Below are 23,392 nucleotides of genomic sequence, written 5' to 3'. Positions count from 1 at the left end.
TTAGATTAATAGTAATTATTACATTTAACACTTGGTCACAAAATAATGTATATTTATCTTGTGTTGATGAACTCGAAAATGTGACTTAATATTCTTTATTTTCTACTCACCTATCCTATGTTTGTGTATTTTTCCTCCAGGTGGTGTCTGGGTTTGAGGTAACCCGCAGGGTCCTGGTGGACCTGGAGGGAATCAGTCTCAGGAGGAAATGGCTTGCAGGACTGGAGCCTGAAAATGTCCACATGATGATAGGTAGGTCGACTGCTGCTAATTGTTTGTCGATGATTGTTGCACTATTTCCTTGTCTTACTGTCAGTGTCCTCTTAAATGCTCATTCAAACCTCATCATTACAGGCTCCATGACCATTGATTGTTTGGGGATACTGACTGAACTCTCAGACTGCAAACGCAAACTCTTCCCTGTAGGATACCAGTAAGTGCTTTTCTTTCTCCTTTTCATTTATCTGCAAGTCTTCTCTTGCTAAGTGCCATTATTACTACTGTCTCTACAAGTAAAGTACATCCAACTGCAGGAGGACATTTAAATTGCCAAGTAAGTTAATTTATTTCCATCTCTACAGGTGTTCAAGGGTATACTGGAGTACTTTAGATGCTCGGAAGCGCTGTGTGTACACCTGTAGGATCCTAGTTTGTCACCCACCAGTGGTAGAAACTGACCTGAAGAACATGATGGCTTTCGAAGAGAATCGTACAATAGCACACAGCCCACCTCCCATGACAGGTAACCTACACACTAGTTCAGTCTTCAGTCTGTACTATTTTTAGGACTATGATGTGTTGAACTTAAATGTGTAACTTTTTTCACATTTAGACTTTCCTGATCCATTTGAATCCCCGAGGCGTTCCGACACCCTTTCCCCCACCAACACCCCCAAGCTCAGGGTTTACTCCAGGAATCGACATCCCAGCTACCCCCCTTGTCAGCGCTCACTAGGCCCCAGGCCCATGCCTTCCCCAGGTATGAATAGACATTTTTGAATAAATTTTGTCATAGAAAGAAACATGTTTTTTATATTTCTTGATAAGTAATAAAAAAGAATAAAGTATAAGTAATTCCATTGAGTGGAATGTCAATGGTGTCTGCTTTCCACTGAGTAATCTCATTTTCTACTTCTTTTATTTTGTAGGAGGTACCTCTCAGCCTCAAAGCCATGAGATTGTGACAGTAGGAGACTCCCTGGTGAACCCCGGCATGCGGAATATTGACTCACGTCGACACAGCTCCCCTCCATTCTCTCCTCCTCCCTTCCACCTGAACAGACAGAGAGGGGTGACCTCCCCAACTCAGATTTTGTCACGACCCCTTACTTCTCCCCCTCCCCTCATCCCCTCTCCTGCCAGAGACCCAGAAAAGTCCAAACACCCCAGCAAAGACTCGGCAAAGAGTCCAGTCCAGAGAGATGATGACAGAGGTAGACCATTCTCCACAGACAGAAACAGGCTGCGAGAAACCAGAGATCAAGGGCTGAGAGATCCTGACAAGGGAAGAATTTCAAGTCGAGATCAAGCTTCTAAAGATTCTGAGAAGAACAGATCGTCAAGAGAGCTGGCGCAAAGAGACGCAGACAAGGGCGAACAACCAGCCAAAGAGCCGGAAAAGAGGAGATCGCTGAGTAAGGACTCTGGTCTAAAAGAATCAGAGAGGGGAAGACCACTCAGTCGAGATTCAGAAAAGGGGAGACAAGTAAACAGAGACTTTGAGAAGGGGAGACAGGCAAGCAGAGAGTCAAGCAATAGAGAAACAGATAAGAGCAAATCATCCTCTAGAGATTCCAGCTATAAGGATGTGGACAAAACAAAGTCACTCAATAGAGATTCTGGGTTTAGGGACTCTGATAAACATAGACAATACAGCAGAGAAACAGGAAAAGAAGTTAAAGACAGACCCTCTAGTAGAGACTCTGACAAGGGTCGACCTCCATCTAGAGACTCCAGTTACAGAAGCACAGAGAGAAACAAAGATTCAGGCTCAGGGAAAGACAGTAACCCTGGCACTCAGTCCAAACAGGCTGGAGGTGAGAGTAAGAGCCCCAGACTGGCACCTGCAGGTTCAGGCCAGTCCTCTCCTCCTGTGGGCACTGCTGTTCTCACAGGTCAGCAGAGAGGGGGCAGCACCAAGCAGATGGACAAGCAAGGGAAACACGGAGGCAAAGACCAGGATGTTTCTGCAAGCCTCAGTTTATTGCCTCGTCACCGCTCGACCCCCACCTCCAACATTATCCAGTCTAAGGACAAGCCCAGCTCAGGGAAGGAGAGTAGTAGTGGCACTGGAAATCTAACATCAGCTCCACACCATAAAGACTCTGTTGTTGGGAAATTTGGCTCCGCACAGCCTTCATTTCAGAAGTCCAGTGCAAGGAAATCCAATGATTACTCTTCAGGTTCAGCCTCGGCAGCGGTTATGAAACCCCTGTGGCTGTGTAGGGCATCGGCGGAAGATGATGTGGTCAAGCGAGGCTCCATGCACCTGGGCTCCCCAGCTGCAGCCTCAGCTGCCAAAGACAAACACCCCAAAGTTAAGATGGCAGGCAGCAGAGAGGTTTCCAAAGACCGTGAAAAAGACAAGACTCTCCAAAACAACAACAACAGCAGCAACAAAATTCCCATTATCAACAATAATACTAAAGCCACAGCCGGCTCCAACACACATGTTTCAAACCCCAGTTCCCACAACAGCAGCAACAGCAAAGCTCCAGTGCTGGGAAACAGCACTAAAGTCCATGGGAAGTCTCCGCATGGGGATAAGCATGAGAACCAGGGAGCAGACAGATTCTCCTTAAAGAGCAGAGAAATTTACTCTGAGAAGAAGAACAGCTCCACTCTGGACCTACAGCAGCTGCATCAGGCTGGATTAGCTCCAGAGAAAGGAGTGAAGTCATCTTCCCAGTCTCACTCCAAACAAACAAACAACCAGCTGACGCTGTCGTCTAGAGAGAAAAAGCAATCAGTTAAACCCCCCATTTTAACTCCACTAAAGAGTGATATCAAGACTGACCCTAATGGCACCAGCACTTTTAGTGGCATTTCTTCTTCTTCTTCCTGTTCCACGACCACTACCTCCACCATTTCTCCTGCTGGCCAGGGGACCCGTTGTTCTGCAGGCTCTACTCTCTTCTCCTCACCCTCCGCTAGCAGCAGTGACAGCTCAGAATCTGACACCCAGACTCAGACAGAGGACGACGACGTGCACAAGGACCACTCACGCAGTGAGCTCAGAGACCACCACGGCCTCCATACTCAAGGCCACGAGGATGAGGGTGACGGCCCGGATGACGACCACGACAGGGGTCTGGATGACAAACATCATGAGGATGACAGTGATGGGTCAGGCTCAGCCAAGCGGCGGTACCCTCGACGCAGTGCCCGTGCACGATCAAACATGTTTTTTGGCCTCACGCCTTTCTATGGGGTTCGCTCATATGGTGAAGAGGACCTTGCCTTCTATGGTGGCGGTGATGGAACCGGGGCTGTGGTTAAGAGGAGGTCCGGTGGCCGTAAGAAGTCCGCTGAGGGGCAGGTAGATGGAGCAGATGATATCAGCACCACCTCTTCATCAGGGGACAGTGGAGAGGATGAAGACAGCGTAGTGAAACACAGGGGTAAAGACCCTTACTACTACAACTTCACCCGAACTGTAATTAACCCTGGTGAGGGCCTACCGTCTATAGAAGGGATAGACCAGTGTCTCGGACGGGGCTCCCAGCTTCAGCGCTTTCTAAAAGACGAGGAGCAACAACAACAGAGGGCTCAAATAAAAACTGAAGAGGACATGCTGAGTGCTTTGTAAGTCCACACAATTGTTTTGGTATAATTATTAGCAAAAATCATAAAGAATATTATTCTATGATCTTCAATAACATTTTGATATATTGTCTTTGCTTTATTTAACAGGACATTAGGCAAGCAGCGTATTGGGCAGCTTGATGGCGTGGATGACGGCTCTGAGAGCGATACGAGCATCTGCACCACCAGCACCACAACTACTACCACCACATCCTCTTCCACCCCACCTAAGAGCACTCCTAAGAGGAGGGGCAGAGAAAGACACACTGAGAAACATGACTCTCATGACTCGAACAAGGAGGCCGACAACAGTGGAGGAGCAGTGAGTAGCAACACCCGAGAAGGAAGAAAGAACCAGAAAGAAAATTGCCTTCCTCTAGGAGTCGGCGCCAAGTCGCAGCCTCAGACTCAGGGTCAAGATCCTCTCGAGGCCCAGCTGTCTCTTAGCACAGACCTGCTCAAGTCAGACTCCGACAACAACAATAGCGATGACTGTGGGAACATTTTGCCTTCAGACATCATGGAGTTCGTTTTGAACACGCCCTCCATGTCAATGCAGGCTCTGGGTCAGCAGTCTGAGCCGTCCTCCTCGGAGCTGCTGCTGGACGAGGGTTATGTTGGGGTGGATGTCAACCGGCGCAAAGACATTCTGTTTGACGACTTCTCCCAGCCGCTGCCCAGTGCTGAGAGTGGAGGTGTAGTGGAGAGTAGCGTGAACAGCTCCATATCTGTTGAGGAGCCATATCTTCCTCTGGAGCTGCCCTCTGATCTCTCTGTCCTGACCACACGCAGCCCGTCTGTCAGCACCAGTCAGAACCACACTGCTGGAAGTCTCATCTCAGATACCTCAGACCGCACCATGCTCAGCTTGACCTCTGACCCAGAGACCATCAGTGCAGAAAAGAGTGGGGACAAGAAAAGAGCAGGGTCAGGTGTGTCACCATCTGAGAATCAGCATGATGCTCCAACTGTCACCGAAGGTCACATGACCCCTGAGCAGTTTATTCCCAGTCCTGCTATTGGCCAGGTCGTTGACGCTCCAGGTAACCAGGATGTTCCAAGGAGTTCTGGCACTCCGGGTTTGCCAAGTTCTCCCTCCCTGCCTCTTCAGGGTCAGAAGTATCTACCAACATCAACTGCAGCACAGGGCAGCCCAAGTTCAGTCCCTGGACCAGGACCATCCCAGACTCAGGTTTCCAGTCCGGCACTCATCAAACCAGGCCCTGACAAACTCATTGTTGTCAATCAACAGTTCCAGCCCCTTTATGTCCTTCAGACTGTCCCGAATGGTGTCACCCAAAAGATTAGTGCTACAGGAGTGATGGATACCAGCTCTCCTGCAGTGCTGAGCTCTATGACACTCACCACAGGGTTGAATACTGGTTTATCCACAGCCCAGTCAATATTTCCTGCCGGTGGCAAAGTCCTGGGCACCATGTCTCACCCCTCTCATATTCACACCTTCACTGGAGCCGCACAGGCAGGTTTCCAAACTGGAATCCCCAGCACCACCTCAGGGCTTCTCATTGGGTTGCCCACTCAGCCCCACGACCAATCCCAGATTCTGGTCACAGAAGCGGGTCGACCACATGAGTTAGGACCCAATGTTGCTATAGTGTCCAGTACCTCTTCCCTCACTTCCTCACAGACGGCACTCGCCTCTGCTCACGGCAGAAAGAGGCCCATCTCTCGTCTTCAGCCACGAAAAGGCAAAAAGTTGGCCCGCTGCCGTAGCCAGCCTACTCTGGCCCCGTCGGAAGTGGGACCTCCTAACATGACCCTTATCAACCTGTCTTCCCCTCAGATCACTGCAAGCATCCCTGGCCAACATGGTGGCCTGGTTGAGTTAACCTCCCTCTCTGCTAATCAGCGCAAGGTTCCAAATATCATCAAGAGACCAAAATCGGGTGGGGTTATGTACTTGGATCCCACTACTCTAATTCAGCAGAGGATTCCTGGTACTGTTCAGTCTGGGATCCTGAGTCACGATTCCTCTACGCATCTCCTGCCTTGCACAGTCTCTGGTCTCAACCCCAGTCAGTCAGTGTTGAATGTCGTGTCTGTGCCCTCTAGTGGTGCTGCTGGTATTCTTGCACCAGGATCAGTCTCCCTCTCAACCCCTCTACTTAGCTCCACTGAGATCACAGGACCAATTAGCAGTCTCCTGTTTAAGGCAGGTCCGCATGGCCTGGGCCTGTCAGATCAGCCCATGGTCCTTCAATCAGCAGGAGGAGCTCCTCTGATGTCACAGCTTAGCTCTTCAGTGCAGACATCAATAGCCGGTAGCATCTGCGTTCTGCCCTCCCAGCAGACCATCAGCATGGCTGTCAGCCAGCAAGGAGAGAGCGAATGTGGTAATATCCACTTACAGCATCAGTCTGTTAACAGAGTGCAGAGTGCAGACTCCTGTCCAACCACCACTGTCACTTTAGCCCCCTGCACAGCCACCCATCTGAGCACTGCCAAGGGGCGTGTTATTGGAGTGTTCACGACACAAACACAAACCTCTGCACTCTCGCAGGGCAGCAGAACCATTCCTATTTCCAAATCATCAGAACAAAGGCTTTCTTACTCCAACACAATCGTGACTGCAGCAAGAACAGGTTCAGGAACAGAAAAGGGCAAACAGAAATCCAAGAGGAGCAGACAGAGTGCAGACACAAGCAGCGGGAAGAAGCTCAAGGGCTCTCGGGCAGAGGAGCATCACAGCAACCCTGCAGGACGACTTCCATCAAGCTCAAGGTGAGACCGCCATACTGTCCTGGATGTTTGAGATGTATCAATATTATGTGCTGGGTTTGTTTTTGTTATGCAATAACTTCTTTAAGGTTGTTCTGCATAATGAATGTGACTTTTAAAACAGTAAGTTAGTTATTTAAATGACTTCATAGCCCTCTGTCATTATACTGTGAGTTTACCTCAAACAGGTTCTTCAAAGTAACATTGCATCTGCATGGAGATAAGATACAGTATAGCTCTTTCTGAATCTTAGAATGGGGATATCTCTTCAAGAGAATCATTTTTATGCAAAATTATGTTTTTAAGTAAGGTTCAGATAAAACATATAACCATCTACAATTCACTGTTACATTTTGGAGGACAATTATCTTCCATTTTCTTTTGTTAAGTACTTTATGTAGAATATAAATATGTTTCCATTTTGAACCTTTCTGTATTTTTTGCAAACAGTTCCAAAGAGCTGCTCTCCCCTGAACCCATGGACACCGGCAAACCTGCAGATAAGGCGACCACCAAGGGGTATGGAGTTTCAATATTAGTCACCCATTTTCAAAGTAATCATTTAATAGAGTTCTAACGCTTCCTCATATCTTTTCCAGTGTTCTTGGTAAAAAGAAGACATCTGAAGGTTGTGTTTTACCGGGGAAAGTTGTGGGAAAAGACAAAGCATCTGCAGCTGAAGGGGCAGTGTCTCTTCCTGTGACTTCACCCCCCGACCAGGATGGGAACAGCAGGGACACCGGCCTGGACAGCAAACCCAAGAAGGGCATTATCTTTGAAATCTGCAGTGAGGACGGCTTCCACATCCGCTGTGAGAGTATTGAAGGTGAGAGAAAACAAACTCTGGAAGATCACAACCTACACCCTGAAACACTAAATACTGTAAATAGTTCAACTTCCCTTCTGCTTTAAATGAGAGACTCAGTAAATATTCAAGGTGATTATAACATCGTTCACATTAATGGTACATACATATACTATATTTTGTGTGTATAGATTGCTTTTCTGTAAATATGATAAGAAAAGCCAAAACACTGGGTGCAAAACACTAACTGTCATCTCCCGACTGTCTGTCCTGCTACAGAGGCTTGGAAATCTCTGACTGACAAAGTGCAGGAAGCTCGCTCCAACGCAAGACTCAAAGAGCTTTCTTTTGAAGGTGAGGCCTCACACTCACTAAATACAAAATAAGTTGTTTTTGTTCAAACTGTTTCTAAGATGCTTTCCAAACACACATGATATATTTAAATGGAAGACTGTAATGACTGTCTCCGCTCCTCACAGGTGTGAATGGACTGAGGATGCTGGGAGTCGTCCATGAGGCAGTGGTCTTCCTGCTGGAGCAGCTGTATGGCTCCAGACACTGTCGGAGCTACCGCTTCCGCTTCCACAAACCAGAGGAAACCGACGAACCTCCCATCAACCCCCACGGCTCGGCTCGTGCAGAGATCAACCACAGGTCAGCAACAGATCTATATGACATTGTTAGAGCAAGTTGTTTAAGCAGAGTCTGTAAATAAATTTGTGTCTGTATCTCAGGCATGAAGGTTTTTGCCACATTATTACTAAAGTAGAACCACTTAACTTCTACTGATTCTATATCCACACTCTACTATTGTTGATTGTATGCACCATATTTGCTGCACACTGTTTATAAAGGGCTTTTGTAAGGAAACTTCTTCACTTAATGAGAACATTCCAACTTCCTGTCTCTTGTGTGTTTCTGACCGCTTGTCTATTCCACCTGTCTACCCTCCAGGAGGTCTGTCTTTGACATGTTCAATTTCTTGGCCTCAAAACACCGCCAGCCTCCTGAGTACAGGCCGCATGAAGACGATGATGAGGAAGGGCAGCTCAAGACAGCCAGGTCAGTTACAGCAAGCGCCGAACTTAATCTTGATTTTATTGTCCAAATCATTGTGTCAAGATGATTTCATATTAGTAAGCAGAGAAACTGTCATCATAATGTTGCTCATTCGTGCTACTGTTGCAGGCGTGCCTCCATGGAGCTACCACTCACTCTGAGGTTCAAACAGCTCAAGGCCACATCCAGGGAAACCGTGGGAGTCTACAGGTTAGTGGCATAACATCACATATAATCGTTGAGGATGATGAAAAGTTTCACAAGAAGTGGATCAAGTAGCTCCAGGATATAAAATGAAGGAGATTAGAATTATACCTGCATCTATATATCGAGACCTAACTAATGTTTTTGCGATTCGCTGCTCTCCTCTGCAGGTCTCCCATTCATGGCCGCGGTCTGTTCTGCAAGAAAACCATCGATGCTGGGGAGATGATCATCGAATACTCTGGAAATGTCATTCGCTCTGTGCTCACTGACAAAAGGGAAAAATACTATGACGGAAAGGTGAGGACTTGGGGTTTCAGTTTTAGCTGCTGTTTGATGAACTTGACTGAAAAACGAATGAGTATGATAAAACCTCTGTCTTCTCTCTCCTCAAAGGGCATTGGCTGTTACATGTTTCGGATCGATGACTACGAGGTGGTAGATGCGACGGTGCATGGCAACGCCGCCCGCTTCATCAACCACTCCTGTGAGCCCAACTGCTACTCTCGGGTCATCACCGTGGACGGCCAGAAACACATCGTCATCTTTGCCTCTCGCCGCATATTCTGCGGAGAGGAGCTCACCTATGACTACAAGTTCCCCATCGAGGACGCCAGCAACAAGCTACCCTGCAACTGTAGTGCAAAGAAGTGTCGCAAGTTCCTCAACTGATCTAAACAAGTAAAAGAGGACTGAAGATCTGGTGAGCAGCAAGGCCACAATGTTCTGAGGACGCCCCCTGCTGGGGGTTTGTTGTGGCACCAGCACTCCGAGTTTGGTCCATGTAGGACCACAGCTGCCAACTGTGCAACAGCTCTGTCAGTGTTTCTGCTGCTGGTGTTGGCAGAACACGGCAGAGACAGAGCCATTGTGGGTCGTAATGTATATGCAGCTAAAGCCACTTTAGTTTAAAGGCCATTTGCAGAAATTCCAACATATTGTGCCTCCTTTTGTCTCAGTTACATTTGGCACGGGACGTTTCACCTTTAGAGGTGAGGTATGAAACGGTTGAGCCTTCACAACATTGAAATTACAATATTAACTTTTGGAAGTTACCCCATCATGTTCTCTTTTTTTTTTACATTGCCACGACCACTTATACTGAGATTTGATCATAGAAAATAAAAATCAAATAACTTGGTTCCATTTTACACCAAAGTGCAATTTGTTAAAGGGACTGGGAAAAGTAATCTTTACTAGAAAGACTAATTAGAGACTTTGTTAGAATTTGTTTTTTTATTTGCGTCACAGTGTCGGGTGATATTGATACACATCTCCCTGTGTGAATGTGCCCTGATGCCTTCAGAGCCATTGTGATTTTACTGAAACCTTTCCCCTAAAAGCTTGTAGGTGTGTAAATAGGAGCAGCTGGTGTTCAGCAGCCTGAAAAGAGCTGTACTGATGGAAACACTAGGAGGAGCTGTGGCCACAGGAGAGAAGAGAGAAACGAGGAGGATTGAAATTTAGATTGGTTGAAAAAAACAGAAGGTTATTTTTGGTAGTTCGTGTAAAGGAGTGATATCTGAGGTTGATATCATCCTGTGTACTTAAAGTAACGTTTAGTCTGACAGCTTGGTAGCTATGTAGACATGTTGTTGTTGGGATTGAAGCGTCTGGCCTGAGAGAGCGAGGCAGCTAGAGATTCTGGTGGACTGACAGCCAAGGGACTGGAAAACCCTACTGATGTGCTTTAGTAGAAATATTTATAATTGAATTTTTTTGGAGGTGTGAACTACAAACAGCCATGGATCTTATGGAACCATACAGACGGATGTGTTGTCAGTTTGTGCATGCTGTTGTTGATATCAGACTTGTTGTTTTTTGGTAATTATATAAGCTCAGATTTTGAATCACGTTCCAAATTACAGCAGCAGAGAGAACCAAACATCACAATTTAATTTTCTCACCACTTTTCTTCTTGGCCTGTTATGATAACTGTTACCATGGAGAAGATTTTATTTGTAAAAGTCTTTTAAAGTCTTGCCTATTATCTGTCTTTTTATTACGGGCAGGGAAGTATCATGCTTGCTTTTAAAAAAACAACAACAAATGTAAATAATGTATATTTTTCTACGAAAAGACTTAAAAGCACTCACTAGTGAATAGCACTTAATGATGGTATTTATATTTTTTAAAAATCGTATTTATTTTATTGCCATTTTTGTAGGAAATAGAGGTTTACAAACACTAATGCTCGGTCTCTATGTTTTGTATTCCACTGCCTTTTCAAAGTTGTTTTTGTTGTGATTTATTTTTTTTTAATTTGTAGCCTGAATGTTTTCTTTGATTCCAAAGACTGACGCTGGTCTGTGGCTTGGTCCCGTTTTTAGTTCAGTCCACCAGTAGCTCTTTATCTATCCCAGGCCGTTCGGTCGGAGCTGACAGTTTTTATTTTCCATTGTTCCAGTTCTAGCTGGCAGTGTGGCAGTCATACCAACTATTAATATGCACTTGAGAGAGTTCAGATTGTTGATCCATAGCAGATATCTCCTCTCTCCAGCCTTATCGTCTCCACACCACATCACACCGAGAGTCAAGTCCACTTTACGGACTGCTGCAAGGCAGCCTCTTCTTGTCGCTTATAAACTGTGGGTCGGGAGACCTGCAGCCAACTGTTCACATGTGTAAAAACCCAACCTGAGTCCTGTCGGTTTGAAGTGTTCTGTCCCTCTGCAGTCACTAGTAAAGAGGTGCCTTTATTTTAAGCTACCAAGGTCATTCAGCATATCTGTGTTGAGCCAGTCCGTTTATTTGGTGACCACTCACCAGCATTTGGAAATCACTTTCTCTTCTTTTGGTTAGTGTCCTCTGGGTTTGCCTTAGTTGTAAAGGAGCATGCCTTCATGTACTGGACCCGATATCTAATTAGACTGTTTCGACCGACTGGTCCTGAAGTCACCTACTTCCGTTTTTGTCCTTTTTAATGAAATTATTCTTGCCCACCTCTCACTCTGACTTTATCACCTAAAGGCCGTTTCCCTCACACTGCCCTCTGTTGTTGTGAACAAAAAAGTGACCCACACATTGGTTTGCACTTAAGTTGTGACACAGGCACATAGGAAATCTCAACTCTTTCTCCAGACAGACAATGCAACTGCGATGCAGAAATAGTGCATGAGGCCCCTGAGTTCAGTTAAACCTAGAACTGAACATGGTGTTTGAGGCTCTAGCGAAGTGCACTTGACTTTTTTTTTGTTTTTTGCAGCAAAGTGAAGGCAGGGACCACACCAGCAGCCCGTTCCTTCCTGAAGGTGCAGCCTGTGCAAACCTCGGCTGTGCTTGGGCCCAAGATCAGGTCTTGTCTGACAGGTCGGCCTTGTGGTTTTACAGCTGCAGCCACACCGGGCTCGCTGGGTTCTGCTGCTAAGGTCAACAATGAATGTATGTTCCTCCTCCACATCACCAGAGTCGTGATGATGTTGATACTTTGTCTGCCACATTTGTTTTCCGTTCCTGCGTTAAACCACCCTGGTAGATAACGGATGATGTTTAGATGGGACCTCACGCTGGGCAGCAGGAGTTTCGTTTCAGTACTGGGAATAAAAAACAGCGACACATGAACGGCAGCGACATGTCTGCCTGTACGTCAACAGGTTCTTACTGAGTTAGCTCAACAGTTCACGCTAGCATCGGTGACAACACATTTACTGATGCCAAGGGCTCTGTCTACAACTTGCTTCTCGAGATCCACTTCTGCATTTTCAAGGTCGCTGGGTTTAGCGAACAATAAGTCTGTGTATTTCACTTTTTTTAAACAACATATATACAATAAGGAAATGGTGTCTGTTGGTTCTTTGGACTTCGTTTTTACCACGCCACACCAGTGGCCCTTCTCCGTCACTATCTGTAATTATAGTATAAATACATGACAATAATATACAGAAACGTGCATAGTAATTTCTTGTACTATACAATATATGGAATGGACAGACAAACTTAGTTACAGTAGCAAATCAGCAGATTTATAAAGGTTATTAGCAATGTTTCAATGTACTCTATAATGGTTTTGTGTTACAGTACTATCAGATGAAACTAACGTGCATCATTCTTTTGTATATTAATATCCAGTACCAGTTTTGCTGTGCCTGTGAGCGTTCCTGCACCAGCAAGGGACATTGCAGTTTTTCCTTTCCTTTTTCCTTTCTCTGGAACAGAAATGGTTTTTATGTGATGAGAAATGTACCTGTATTAATGTGGTTGTGAATTCTTGAGGTCAGCCTATTTTTTTGTTTTTATTTTGTTTTGCTTTGTTTTTGTTTGTTTCCCCCCTGGCTGTTGTAGTGAATGTTTTTCTGTTATATTTTTTCTTTGTGCGTGTTAACAGGGACGTTTTGACAACTTACTTGATGTGGTATAAATGAAGAGCGTGGTTTGTGGAGACGGATCAGGAGTCTTTAAAGATTTGCACCAAAATGTCTTTTGTCTCATTTTGGAAGCCTCTCGTGTCTCCCTGACCACCTCTCTCTCCTCCGAAGCTTTGGTTGTACTTACCATGTACTGTTTTTATAGAAAGTCATAATGCTGATGTTAAAAACATTTTAATTTATTTATTTTGTGCAACATCCACCCTGAATTGTTCTTTTACAAGTCAAGGTTTGGGAGAGGTGGGACAAATACTGAGTATGTATTTGTCATTTTCTACTTGTTTCTCGTGTATAGAAGTTGTCAGCCTAGGATGGGATGTGGTGTCACAGGGGGAGCGGATGTATGGATCATGGATTGTGGACAGGCTTGCTTTCTTATGCCTTGAATATACCTTTGTCTTATCAATACTCCTCCTGCTCTCTGTAATAACGGTGTTCATGAGTTCAACAGTCATATTTCCTCCCGTTTTTAACAGTGTTCTTTCAATACACATCAACGAAATGAAGGAAAACCACCACAGTGAAAATAAACCACAAACTACTTGGTTGAATGTATAATTAGGAAACAAAGTTGTACATAAGTGTAAAAAGAAAAGTTTCTAATCATGTTTATTTTCTATGCACTTTTTTATTTAAGTGATAGTTTAAATAATAAACATGTCTCCTTTACTCTTCTCTGTTTCTTGACTCAATCATTGAGTGGAGACATTAACACCACTGGTTGCAAAAGGGTTTAGTTTAGTAGTTTATTAAGAGGGGCCATGCACAAGACATGTTAGCGATGTATGTAAGGGTTTCAATGGGGTCTTTTAAAAGTTTGAGTTTTTTCTAAGATTGAATAAGGTGAATTTTAGTCGTAAATGCACTAAAATATATACATAATTTTGTTAATATTCATTTACTACAACTTCTATTTGTGCTTTTTGAGCAAAAGACAAATGTTTTGGTGGCCTGCAGAGTTCGTAATGTCGCCCTGGTTCTTTCATAACGATACAGATATTCTCACACTGTAATAAAGCTACGAACAAGACCAACATGGAACTGATGTATCTTAGTACTCTGCTTGTATGTTGGACTATAGATACCTACTGATGCTGCCTGTAGCTTGCAAAATCACATACCAAGGGTTATTCTCTACTAGATTACTTCTCCTTATCTTCAATTATGAGGAAGTATGAGTAATTCTGGGACTATGATGTTTCCTCATACCTGTCGTATTAGACATATGTCTTAGATCTATCCATTATGGTCTTAAAAAGTCTTAAATCTAACCTGATGAAACCTGCAGACACCCTGTATATAGCAAATTTGCATCATCTGTCCCTGGGCAGGAAAATATAAAAGACAATAAAACAATAAACAGCAAAAAAATATGAAATATCTTATAAAATATACATGACAGTCTCCATGTTACAAAGGTTGTTTTGAGTTGTGTTTTAAAAATACTGAATCATGTATTCATCATCATCATATAAATTCAGTTCTTTAGCTTTAAATGTAAATGATCTTCATAGTTGGAGTTGCTTGGAAGCCGGGTTTGGACAAAAACTCTGTTTGCTCACAAAGAACGTGCAATGTGATCAAAAGCTCCAGATCAGCTACTAAACGGCCCTCGAGGTGAGATGGTTTTCCAGAATGAACTTTTGAAACTGATGTTAATGATGTTTCTACAAATCACACATCAGTTTTCTCTGGAAACTGTAACAAGTTATTTTAAAGTTTTGAACAGATTTCTCACCCACCAATAGCAGATGTTCTCGAAATAAATCCATCATTACATTCAAGTCTTTTTTAAAGAAGCGTAAAATCTGTGTTCAAATCTTTGTGAGATGAAAACTTTCCCACCATGTCTTTGTTTTTACTGAAACACAGCTCAACCCTAAACTTTTATGTAGCAAGCAGTTTTTTTTTTACAGCTCTTTTGCTAGAACTTCCCCACTACCCTCTACAAATAAACTCACTCTGCTCATTTACCAAATGGTCCACATTAACAGTAAGCCCTGCATTCAGCAGTTTATGGATTCTTACAGGAAATCAGCACAGCAGCACCAGAATGTGCTGATTCGGGTGCTGCTTATTAAAACCATGTCATAACTCTGCTGTCGCCACAGGATCCTGCTGGAACTCCTCCTCACACCAGCCCGAGGAGTCGAGCTCCAAGGAAAGTCGCCTCTGGGTTCAAAGAGCTGCTCACACCCTCACCCCCGTAAAAAACAGTGCTTTTTAGTGTTGAAGCTCTAAGCAGACACATGTGTAGAGTCAGAGCTGCTTCACTCTTTGCTCTCACACCGGGACACCAAACATGTCACATCAACGTGCTTCATTTAAAAATGGGAAGGGGTGTGATTCATTATTCACAAGCAATTGTGTCATTTTAATTTTCTCAGTATGTGATAATAACTCACGAAGACTGAATTAATTATATGATTTACTTGTTTAAACTATTACACCAGTGTTTTTTGATAGGTGGCCTGTGTGCTATAAAACTTTAAATACTCTGATAAATCCTAAAATGAATGGCCCTGTGACAAATAATGACTCCCCCCAGACGAAGAGACACATGCAAACTGTGCCTAATGGGGTCCTGAAGTATACTTACTATCCAAACTATATGTTAACCCCATGTTAGCCGACTGTATCATGTCCTCATTGACCATGTGTTCAAGCTAAGCTAATGCTACACTGGTCTGCACATGGGAGCCATGTGATTTTCCTGGTCCCCATTTCCAGTGCAGGCTCCATTGACACCTTTAAATGAGTGAATATAAAATGATTATTGTGACTTTACACATTGATTCATGGTTTTATCCATTTTGAAAATATATTTCGCAGTGTTTTTGACATATTTAACAGTTTTTTACATTTATGTCAGTACGAAACATTTCATTTGGTTAATGTTCTTCATTCAGCATCAGCTCATGACGGTCAAATAGTTTTTTTTACATGTTTGAATTGTTCCCATAACATGCTGCCCCTCCCCAGTGAACTTTAGGTTAATAAAACTGGCTCATGGTTCTGAACCTTTAATTGCAGACTTCTGTTTATTTTCTCTCTTCTCCCTCAGAGATTAGCTGGATGGACCGTGGCCTCTCACATCTCCTCTCCTTGGCACAGGGCTGGTTCCTCCAGCGTCTCTGCTGCTGCACGAAGCAACTCTCACAATATGTTTTCATTGGCCTGAACTGAAGGCAGCTGCACGGTTTTATCAGTTCAACCTCAGCTCTCCTGCCAAAAATGATAGTTTGACTTTTTTTCTCCACCGACTTCACGCTGCCACTGAGGGGATTACAATCAAAAGAGGATTACTGTCGGAGAGTCTCGCTGGAGTAAAACGGCTGATAAGGAGAAGATGGTATCTGGATCAGACAAACTGCTTCATCTCGGAGGCAGATAATGAAAACCACAGAGTGGAGAAGACTCGTCATGCAGATTGTGTGCGCCTGTTTGCCTCATGATGTCTGTATTTACTTCTCTTCACCTTTCTCTTTACAGCATTGGTGTTTCTGAGTAATAGAGACGGTTATAGCTCATTTTTCAGCTGCAGGGCATTGTCCTGGCGTTTGTCCTTTTCTGACCACAGCCCTCTGAACTCTCTGGCTCTGTCTCAGAGAGTTTCCTCAAACACTGTTGTATCATCTCTCAAACATGTATCACCCTCCCCTAAACTTCTCCCATCCTTCCAAACCGAACCCTTCCCTTCTTTCCAATTGTGCCACATTTTTTGATTTGGTTATATTTCCTGTGAATTTGTGGTAGATTACCATCACATATTTCACTCTGCATCCTCCCTGCTCTCTCTCCTCCACCCTAGTTCCTCCTCCAGTCTCTAATTGGCTTTCATTACATTACCGTTTCCGCTCAGTTTTTCCTCAGCCAGACTCTTGTGCGGAGGATCAGTTTCAGCTGGAGTCTCCTCGACACTCACGAACATCAGCAGCAACTTAAAGTCTTCATCACTTCAGCCAGTAAGTTAGGTTTTATTTCTTGAATAATGAATCCAAGCTGTCTACTGTATGTGAATGTCAAGGGACACATCTGAAGTCTGAGCATGACAGACCTGAGTTACAGTGTTAGTCTTGACAAAAGTGTTTCTTTTACAGCACAGAGCACCATTGTGTATTTTGTTAATATTACTGTTGATAACAAAATAACTAGAAAATTCCTCCTGATAATCTTTAATGTGCAGTATAACTGTCAGATAAATGTAGGGGAGGTAAAAAGTACAAACATTGATCTGAAATATAGCAGATTTATAGTAGAATTAAAGAATAAAGTATTGGAAATAAGTATAAATTGTACTTAGTTAGAGTATGATTTGTGAAAGAGTATTATTAAGCAACACCAGGTTCAAATAAATGAGCAGCTCTGCCTTTAACAGCCTGATAATGAGTTACAGTAAATGTGGATAATATCTCAGAACTCCAGCTGGTCTGAAGGCTTAATGCCAAACTTTTTCCATGTGGCTGTTTGGGTTTGTTCGCTGACATCCTACAGAAATCTGATCTTGAAACTGTCCGTAAAAGTTCAAACAGATAATCCAACCAGACTTTCAACCAATAGGCTACAGTCCAGTGATTTGGATTAAGCTTAATGTATACTTCTTCAAACTGTTTATTAAACTAAAAACAACAGGATATCCCCCAAAAATACAGAACGGTAAAGAAAGTGTTTAAAAGGCTTCAATGTGTTGACATTAACAGACCTTCACATGCAAAAAAGCAAAGCCAATGATCTGCTCCGACAGTGTAAAGTGAGAGTGGAGTTGCTCAGTAAACACTGATGTTCACATGTCAGTGAACTTCAGAGGAGGATTCTTCAGTGTGTGTTTCTCATCATCGGAGGGTGACGGAGACAGGCAGCTGCTCAGACTCTCCAGTATTTCTCCTTTTGTCTGCTCCCCCCGTCTGCCAGTAATCCTGATATGCAAGTCTCTCGCTCTCTTCCTTCTCCTTTTCTCTCGCTGGTTCCCTCTTTTTATATCCGTTTTACCCCCCCCCCCCCCTCTTCTCCACTGTGAGGTTACTCTCTCTCTGTGTCTGTAGCTGTTGTAGATGTACAGTGTAAACTCTCGATTGCAATAAGGAGACCTGCAAACAGACAGCTTTCATTACAATATCATAGAGCTGGAACCCAGTGCTACGAGCCTCTATGTCCTCTAAGCTCTGACACACACAGCTCAACAGAGGCAAGCTGGTGTTTCCTGACTAAAACTCCCACAGGAAAAGACGAGCGTGCTGCAAATACTTTGACGTTATACTGGGTCGGTAGCAGCCACGTAATTTGATAACTGTCCATGTCGGGTCAACTGAGGATTAGAGCTTCTTTATTCATGTTCACACAGTCAGAAAACACAGGGAGACAGTGAGGGAGGAGAGTTTGAGGAGGAACTTTTTAAACTGTTAAGTCTGACCATGAAACGACTGTCTGGTATTCAGCATCTCATCATACTTTGTTTTGAGAAGCATCTGGTAATAATTTATTTGACCAATATGAGTAATCGTGGTCTTGATCTATGAGTTTCACCTTCCTCATCTGCAGATCAACTATATGTAGCTAAATCTGCACTTCATTCTCAAAACCATCACATATGACATGTTAGAAATGTACAAGGGTATTTACATGGATAGTAATAGTTTGTAAAATGATCAATTAGGTCTGTGTAACTTTACTTGAACAAACTTATTTAATTTGTATGTTACCAACTGAAGTATATTTTGATAAACAATTTTCATTTTCATCCGTTAAATTGGACGCATAAAAATAAATGCGTTTGGGATCATGGATGATTTGACACCTTTTCTTCTTTTATCTCTGGTCATATTTTCCCTCCTTCGTTCCATCACTTCCTTCCACATGCCTTCACTCACACAGAGCGTGCTGTTCTTAGTGTCGTGACTCAGAGACGTTTATTTGCAGAAGCTGCATCACTGATTGAAACCAAAACCTGCTACAGAGTTAATAAAAACTAGGGCTACGTTGTAGCACTAACGGGCCCGAGCACAGGCATTTTCAAGCCTGTTGCGGTCAGTGGAGAGAGCGATCAATGAACAAGCGCACGTCTCCACGTTGCATGTGTTGTGCACACTGCGGCAAGGATAAATGCTTCACATCCTGCGTCCGTCACGCGATGTCGATCTTTGCCTGCTAATTGCTCATTATGGTCCACGCTATCAAATAGCACATCACACTGTGAACATTTTATGTAAATCGAATGATATTTGTAAAACAAAGCTTACTTCCTGTTGCCAGTAGGTGGCGCCATCACTATTATTACCTACAGACTAATATATCTGTTCAAGTAGGGGCTCTGATGTAGCGTGAGCAATTTTGTGTCAATTGGACAATGTTACAACAACTTAATTATCACACTGATCAGTAGGTGGCGCTATGACCCTGAACTAATATTAATATATGGAACTGTTCAGGTCAGGATTGTGATCATAGATCAATAGTTCGGAGCCGGTTGGATAATGCAGAGTGGATTCACAAATTACTTCCTGTTTCATGGTGAATCAGTAGGTGGCGCTATGACACTGAGGAAATATTGACACATAGAGCTGTTCAGGCTTGGTCTCTGATCATGAGACAGCAGTTTGGCGGTGATAGGACAATGCACAGCGGAGTTATGACAACATCTTCTCCTTTGGCGAAGGATGAACCTTCGCCGCACCTCAATGTTTACACGGTTTGAGGAAATGTCACAATTCTGACCATGATCCAACGACTTGACTGAGCTCTTTTGAGCTGTTTATTGAAAAGCAGCCAGGAGCAGTTCATCAAAGTATAAAACATGTCACTTCCTGTTGCCAGCAGGTGGCGCTGTGATTTTAAGTCATGATTTCTGTGTAGATGTCATCAGGCCGGGACTCTTACATGTCTTACATGTCTAGTTTGGACTCGATTGGACCAAATATGTCTGAGATACAGAACCTCGTGTTTTGATGGCGTGTAATCAAACTTTGACGCCACGCCACAGTCACACCGTGTGAAGAAAAATCGATCTTTGAGTTAGTTTTTATCTCCATCTTGTTTAGATGACACTCATCTCAATTTGAAGTTGATCTGATGAAATCCCTGAGACAAGTACTTCAAAGTAAAAAACGTGGGCACTAAAGCCAAAATGGCGGGCTTCCTGTTTGGTCTAGCATATCTATCCAAGAGACTTATTTGTTTGTTATGAAAAGACACATGTCCCCATCGATTTTTGTACATGTCGGCCAATCGTGGTGCCAGGGCTGCCCTTTAGGGGGCGCTAGTCAGTTATTTTGCCACGCCCATTCCTTAAAACCATATGAATATTTTCAGTATTTTCAATATTTTGTAAAAGTACAAAAGTAACTAAAAGTACAAAAGTAACTTAAAAGTAACTAAAAGTACAAAAGTAACTAAAAAGTAACTAAAAGTACAAAAGTAACTAAAAGTACAAAAGTAACTAAAAAGTAACTAAAAGTACAAAAGTAACTAAAAACTAACTGAAAGTACAAAAGTAACTAAAAGTAAAAGTGTGGCGACCACACTTTACCCTCAAAACAAGAGAAGACTTTGATGAAAAACATAAAAGAGTGTTTTTTTAATTCATAGTTTGTCATAAGTATTCTACAATCCCTTCTTAAAATATGTTTATATTTAACTTTGTTTCCTGTTTTCCTATTTTTTATTTTATACTTGCACAAACACATCACAGTAAATTCCAACTGGTTCCTACCTGGCAACAAACTCTGATTCTCTTAATTTATTAAGTGCAAGATCAAATGTGTTCAAATTAGACATGTCAATTTTGGTTGAATTACTCAAAAAATAGATATTATATTTTATAAATCTGTACTTGCAGACAGTTTTGGGACTAAACGTCAGTGTGCAGTCTTTTCTACTGAACATCATCATGCAGGTTTTAACTTATTCTAAATAGTAGTGTGAAGAAGTTGTTGCCCTCAGTGCATCATGGTTTAGAATTGTCAGCTCTGCCTGAAAGACAAGTCTTTAAATTCATTTGGTAGATTCCATTTCACTGGAACAAGAAAACATAAACTGTTTACAGATGTTGCTGTGTCATAATTTATATGTGCCTCCCCCACAGTTTGTAATCTGATTACCTTTGGTTTGACATGATGTTTATAGTGCTATCTGTGGAGGACTGGTGTTTAACCAGATCACTGTAATCCAGTTGTGTGTGGTTCAGTTCGAACTCTAGTGTTATACACTGTTGTAAGATATTTAAATATTTATCTTTTCTCTCTCAGCTGTGACACTGCAATGACCTCACTCGGGTGGTTATCCTTGTTGCACTCACTCCTTGTCCTACAAGTCCACTGGTCCAACCAGTTAGAGGACAACAAGATCCCACCCAGTCTGTGTACGGGTCACCCTGGTATCCCGGGCTCTCCTGGAGTTCATGGCAGTGCTGGTCAGCCAGGAAGAGATGGGAGGGACGGGAGAGATGCTGCTCCCGCCGAGAGGGGAGAGAAAGGGGACAGGGGAGACTCAGGTGTGTGTGGATAACAGTCACATTATGAGTAACAAAAAGCAAATTCCCATGATATAGATAAAGATGAAGGTATGGTTAAGGTTTAGGTGTAGGTGTAGGTGTAGGTGTAGGAGTAAGTTAAAGTTAAGGTTAAGGTTAAGGTTAGGGTTAGGGTTAGGGTTAAGGTTTAGGTTTAGGTTTAGGCTAAGGTTGGGTGTAGGTTTAGGTTTAGGTTAGGTTAGGTTAGGTGTAGGCGTAGGTGAAGGCTTAGGTGTAGGCTAAGGTTGGGTAAAGGTTTAAGTTAAGTTTTAGGCTAAGGTTAGATTCAGGTTAAGGTTAGGGTAAGGGTTAGGATCAAGCAAGTAGTAATTATGGGTAAGATTCGAGTAAGTTTTCAGGAAATCAATGTAGGTCAATGTTATGTCCTCTGAAGGCATTGAGACACAACTGTGTGTGTGTGTGTGTGTGTGTGTGTGTGTGTGTGTGTGTGTGTGTGTGTCTGGGTGTTCACGTCTGTGCTCCTCTTTTTCTCCAGGTGAGACAGGAGCACGGGGCCTGACCGGAGACAATGGCGACCTAGGGCAGAAGGGGGAGAGGGGCCAACAAGGCGAGTGCGCCGTGGCCCCCAAATCAGCCTTCAGTGCCAAACTATCTGAGGGCCACACTCTACCCCTCACTGTGGGCGACGCTCTGTGCTTTGACAAGATCCTGCTGAATGAACAGGGCGACTACAGCACTGAGACCGGACGCTTCACCTGCAAAGTCCCTGGAGTGTATTACTTCAGCGTCCACGCCACAGTTTACCGTGCCAGCCTGCAGTTTGACCTGATGAAGAACGGACACACGGTGGCATCTTATTTTCAGTATTATGGAAACTGGCCCAAACCGGGGTCACTGTCTGGCGGCTCCCTGCTCCACCTTGTCCCTGGTGACCAGGTGTGGGTCCAGATGGCTCTGTCAGAGTACAACGGGTTTTACTCCAGCACCAAGACAGACAGCACCTTCACCGGCTTCCTGGTGTACTCCGAATGGAAGAACTCTGCTGTGTTTGCATGACATGTGCTTATGAACAAAACAAAGTCACTTTCCTTTGTGGGAAATGAATCACAACCTTTTTATAAGATTCCTAATTGAGATTTTCTGGATAATGACAAGTGAATTGGCAGTGATGTGCCACAGCTGTATTTGTGTATGAAGTAAAAACAGACAATGCTACTTGGATGGCACATACCGTACTGGTGAAGTGTGAGGGGCACACACTGAGCACTGATGTTTGTTCAGTGTCTGTTCTTCAGTTGCAGCTTTTAAACAGCTGAGACACTTGATTCTTCTACCAGATGTTGGGACTTATCCAACCAACTCCAGGCCACAGATTCGAACAGTCTTCATGCTAATAATGCACTCTGTTTCTGCTCAGTGAACATGAAACAAGAATAAATCATTTTAGTTTTTAAAAAACACTCGACTGATGTTTTGGGCCACAAGTACACTTAAATACAGAAGAGAGATAAATGTGAGGAGATAACTTTTGTCAGGAGTTTCAATATACTTCAAACAGGACTGTGGAGCCACTTGCTCATAACACACCTGCCTGTGCACATCTGTAATATTAAACAGAAGTTTTATTAGACAGATGTTTATTCATTTTCATTTGGTGGAAGTAACAAAATACTAAAAAAGACACTCTTCACTCCCATTTAGGTAAAAGCACAGTAGAAATCATAGGCAACATGGAGCCCCCATTTATCTATCCCTGCATCCCTCCATCCCTCCATCTCTCCATCCATCCATCCATCCATCCATCCATCCATCCATCCACCCACTCATCTAACCATTCATACTCACAAGCACACCTACAGTCAACTCAGAGTCTCCAATTAAGTTAATCTTCGATCTGCATGTGTTTGGACTGTGGGACTCAGAGTAAACCCACGCAGACACAGGAGAACATGA

At 43.4% G+C, this 23,392-nt stretch overlaps 2 protein-coding genes across 5 annotated transcripts in view; both read left to right on the top strand.

The window, feature by feature from the left end:
- kmt2a (lysine (K)-specific methyltransferase 2A) overlaps window positions 1-13,649 on the top strand; it is a 37,770-nt gene extending 24,121 nt beyond the window's left edge. For both annotated transcript variants that reach the window (XM_034603449.1, XM_034603446.1), the window contains exons 21-34: window positions 141-252; window positions 355-433; window positions 582-742; window positions 833-979; window positions 1,149-3,804; window positions 3,913-6,546; window positions 6,994-7,062; window positions 7,143-7,369; window positions 7,628-7,702; window positions 7,828-8,002; window positions 8,303-8,410; window positions 8,537-8,617; window positions 8,782-8,911; window positions 9,008-13,649. In XM_034603449.1, the coding sequence (XP_034459340.1) occupies window positions 141-252; window positions 355-433; window positions 582-742; window positions 833-979; window positions 1,149-3,804; window positions 3,913-6,546; window positions 6,994-7,062; window positions 7,143-7,369; window positions 7,628-7,702; window positions 7,828-8,002; window positions 8,303-8,410; window positions 8,537-8,617; window positions 8,782-8,911; window positions 9,008-9,283 (6,930 nt within the window). In that variant the 3' untranslated portion in view covers window positions 9,284-13,649. The remainder of the gene's footprint in view (window positions 1-140; window positions 253-354; window positions 434-581; window positions 743-832; window positions 980-1,148; window positions 3,805-3,912; window positions 6,547-6,993; window positions 7,063-7,142; window positions 7,370-7,627; window positions 7,703-7,827; window positions 8,003-8,302; window positions 8,411-8,536; window positions 8,618-8,781; window positions 8,912-9,007) is intronic.
- Window positions 13,650-16,183: 2,534 nt separating this feature from the next.
- c1qtnf5 (C1q and TNF related 5) lies at window positions 16,184-22,895 on the top strand. Of its 3 annotated transcripts, none has more exons than XM_034604844.1 (4): window positions 16,184-16,382; window positions 16,838-16,940; window positions 21,216-21,460; window positions 21,975-22,895. In XM_034604844.1, exons 3-4 carry the CDS (start codon window positions 21,229-21,231, stop codon window positions 22,493-22,495), a joined length of 753 nt encoding a protein of 250 aa, XP_034460735.1. In that variant the 5' UTR covers window positions 16,184-16,382; window positions 16,838-16,940; window positions 21,216-21,228; the 3' UTR covers window positions 22,496-22,895. The 3 variants fall into 3 exon arrangements, with proteins under 3 accessions (XP_034460735.1, XP_034460734.1, XP_034460736.1); XM_034604843.1 differs by having other exon boundaries at window positions 16,184-16,431; XM_034604845.1 differs by having other exon boundaries at window positions 16,189-16,327.
- Window positions 22,896-23,392: the final 497 nt, after the last annotated feature.

Source organism: Hippoglossus hippoglossus, chromosome 13, assembly GCF_009819705.1.
Source record: "Hippoglossus hippoglossus isolate fHipHip1 chromosome 13, fHipHip1.pri, whole genome shotgun sequence".
Taxonomy (NCBI): Eukaryota; Metazoa; Chordata; class Actinopteri; order Pleuronectiformes; family Pleuronectidae; genus Hippoglossus; species Hippoglossus hippoglossus.
Note: the sequence above shows the minus strand (reverse complement) of the source record. Positions and strands in the feature narration are given on the sequence as shown.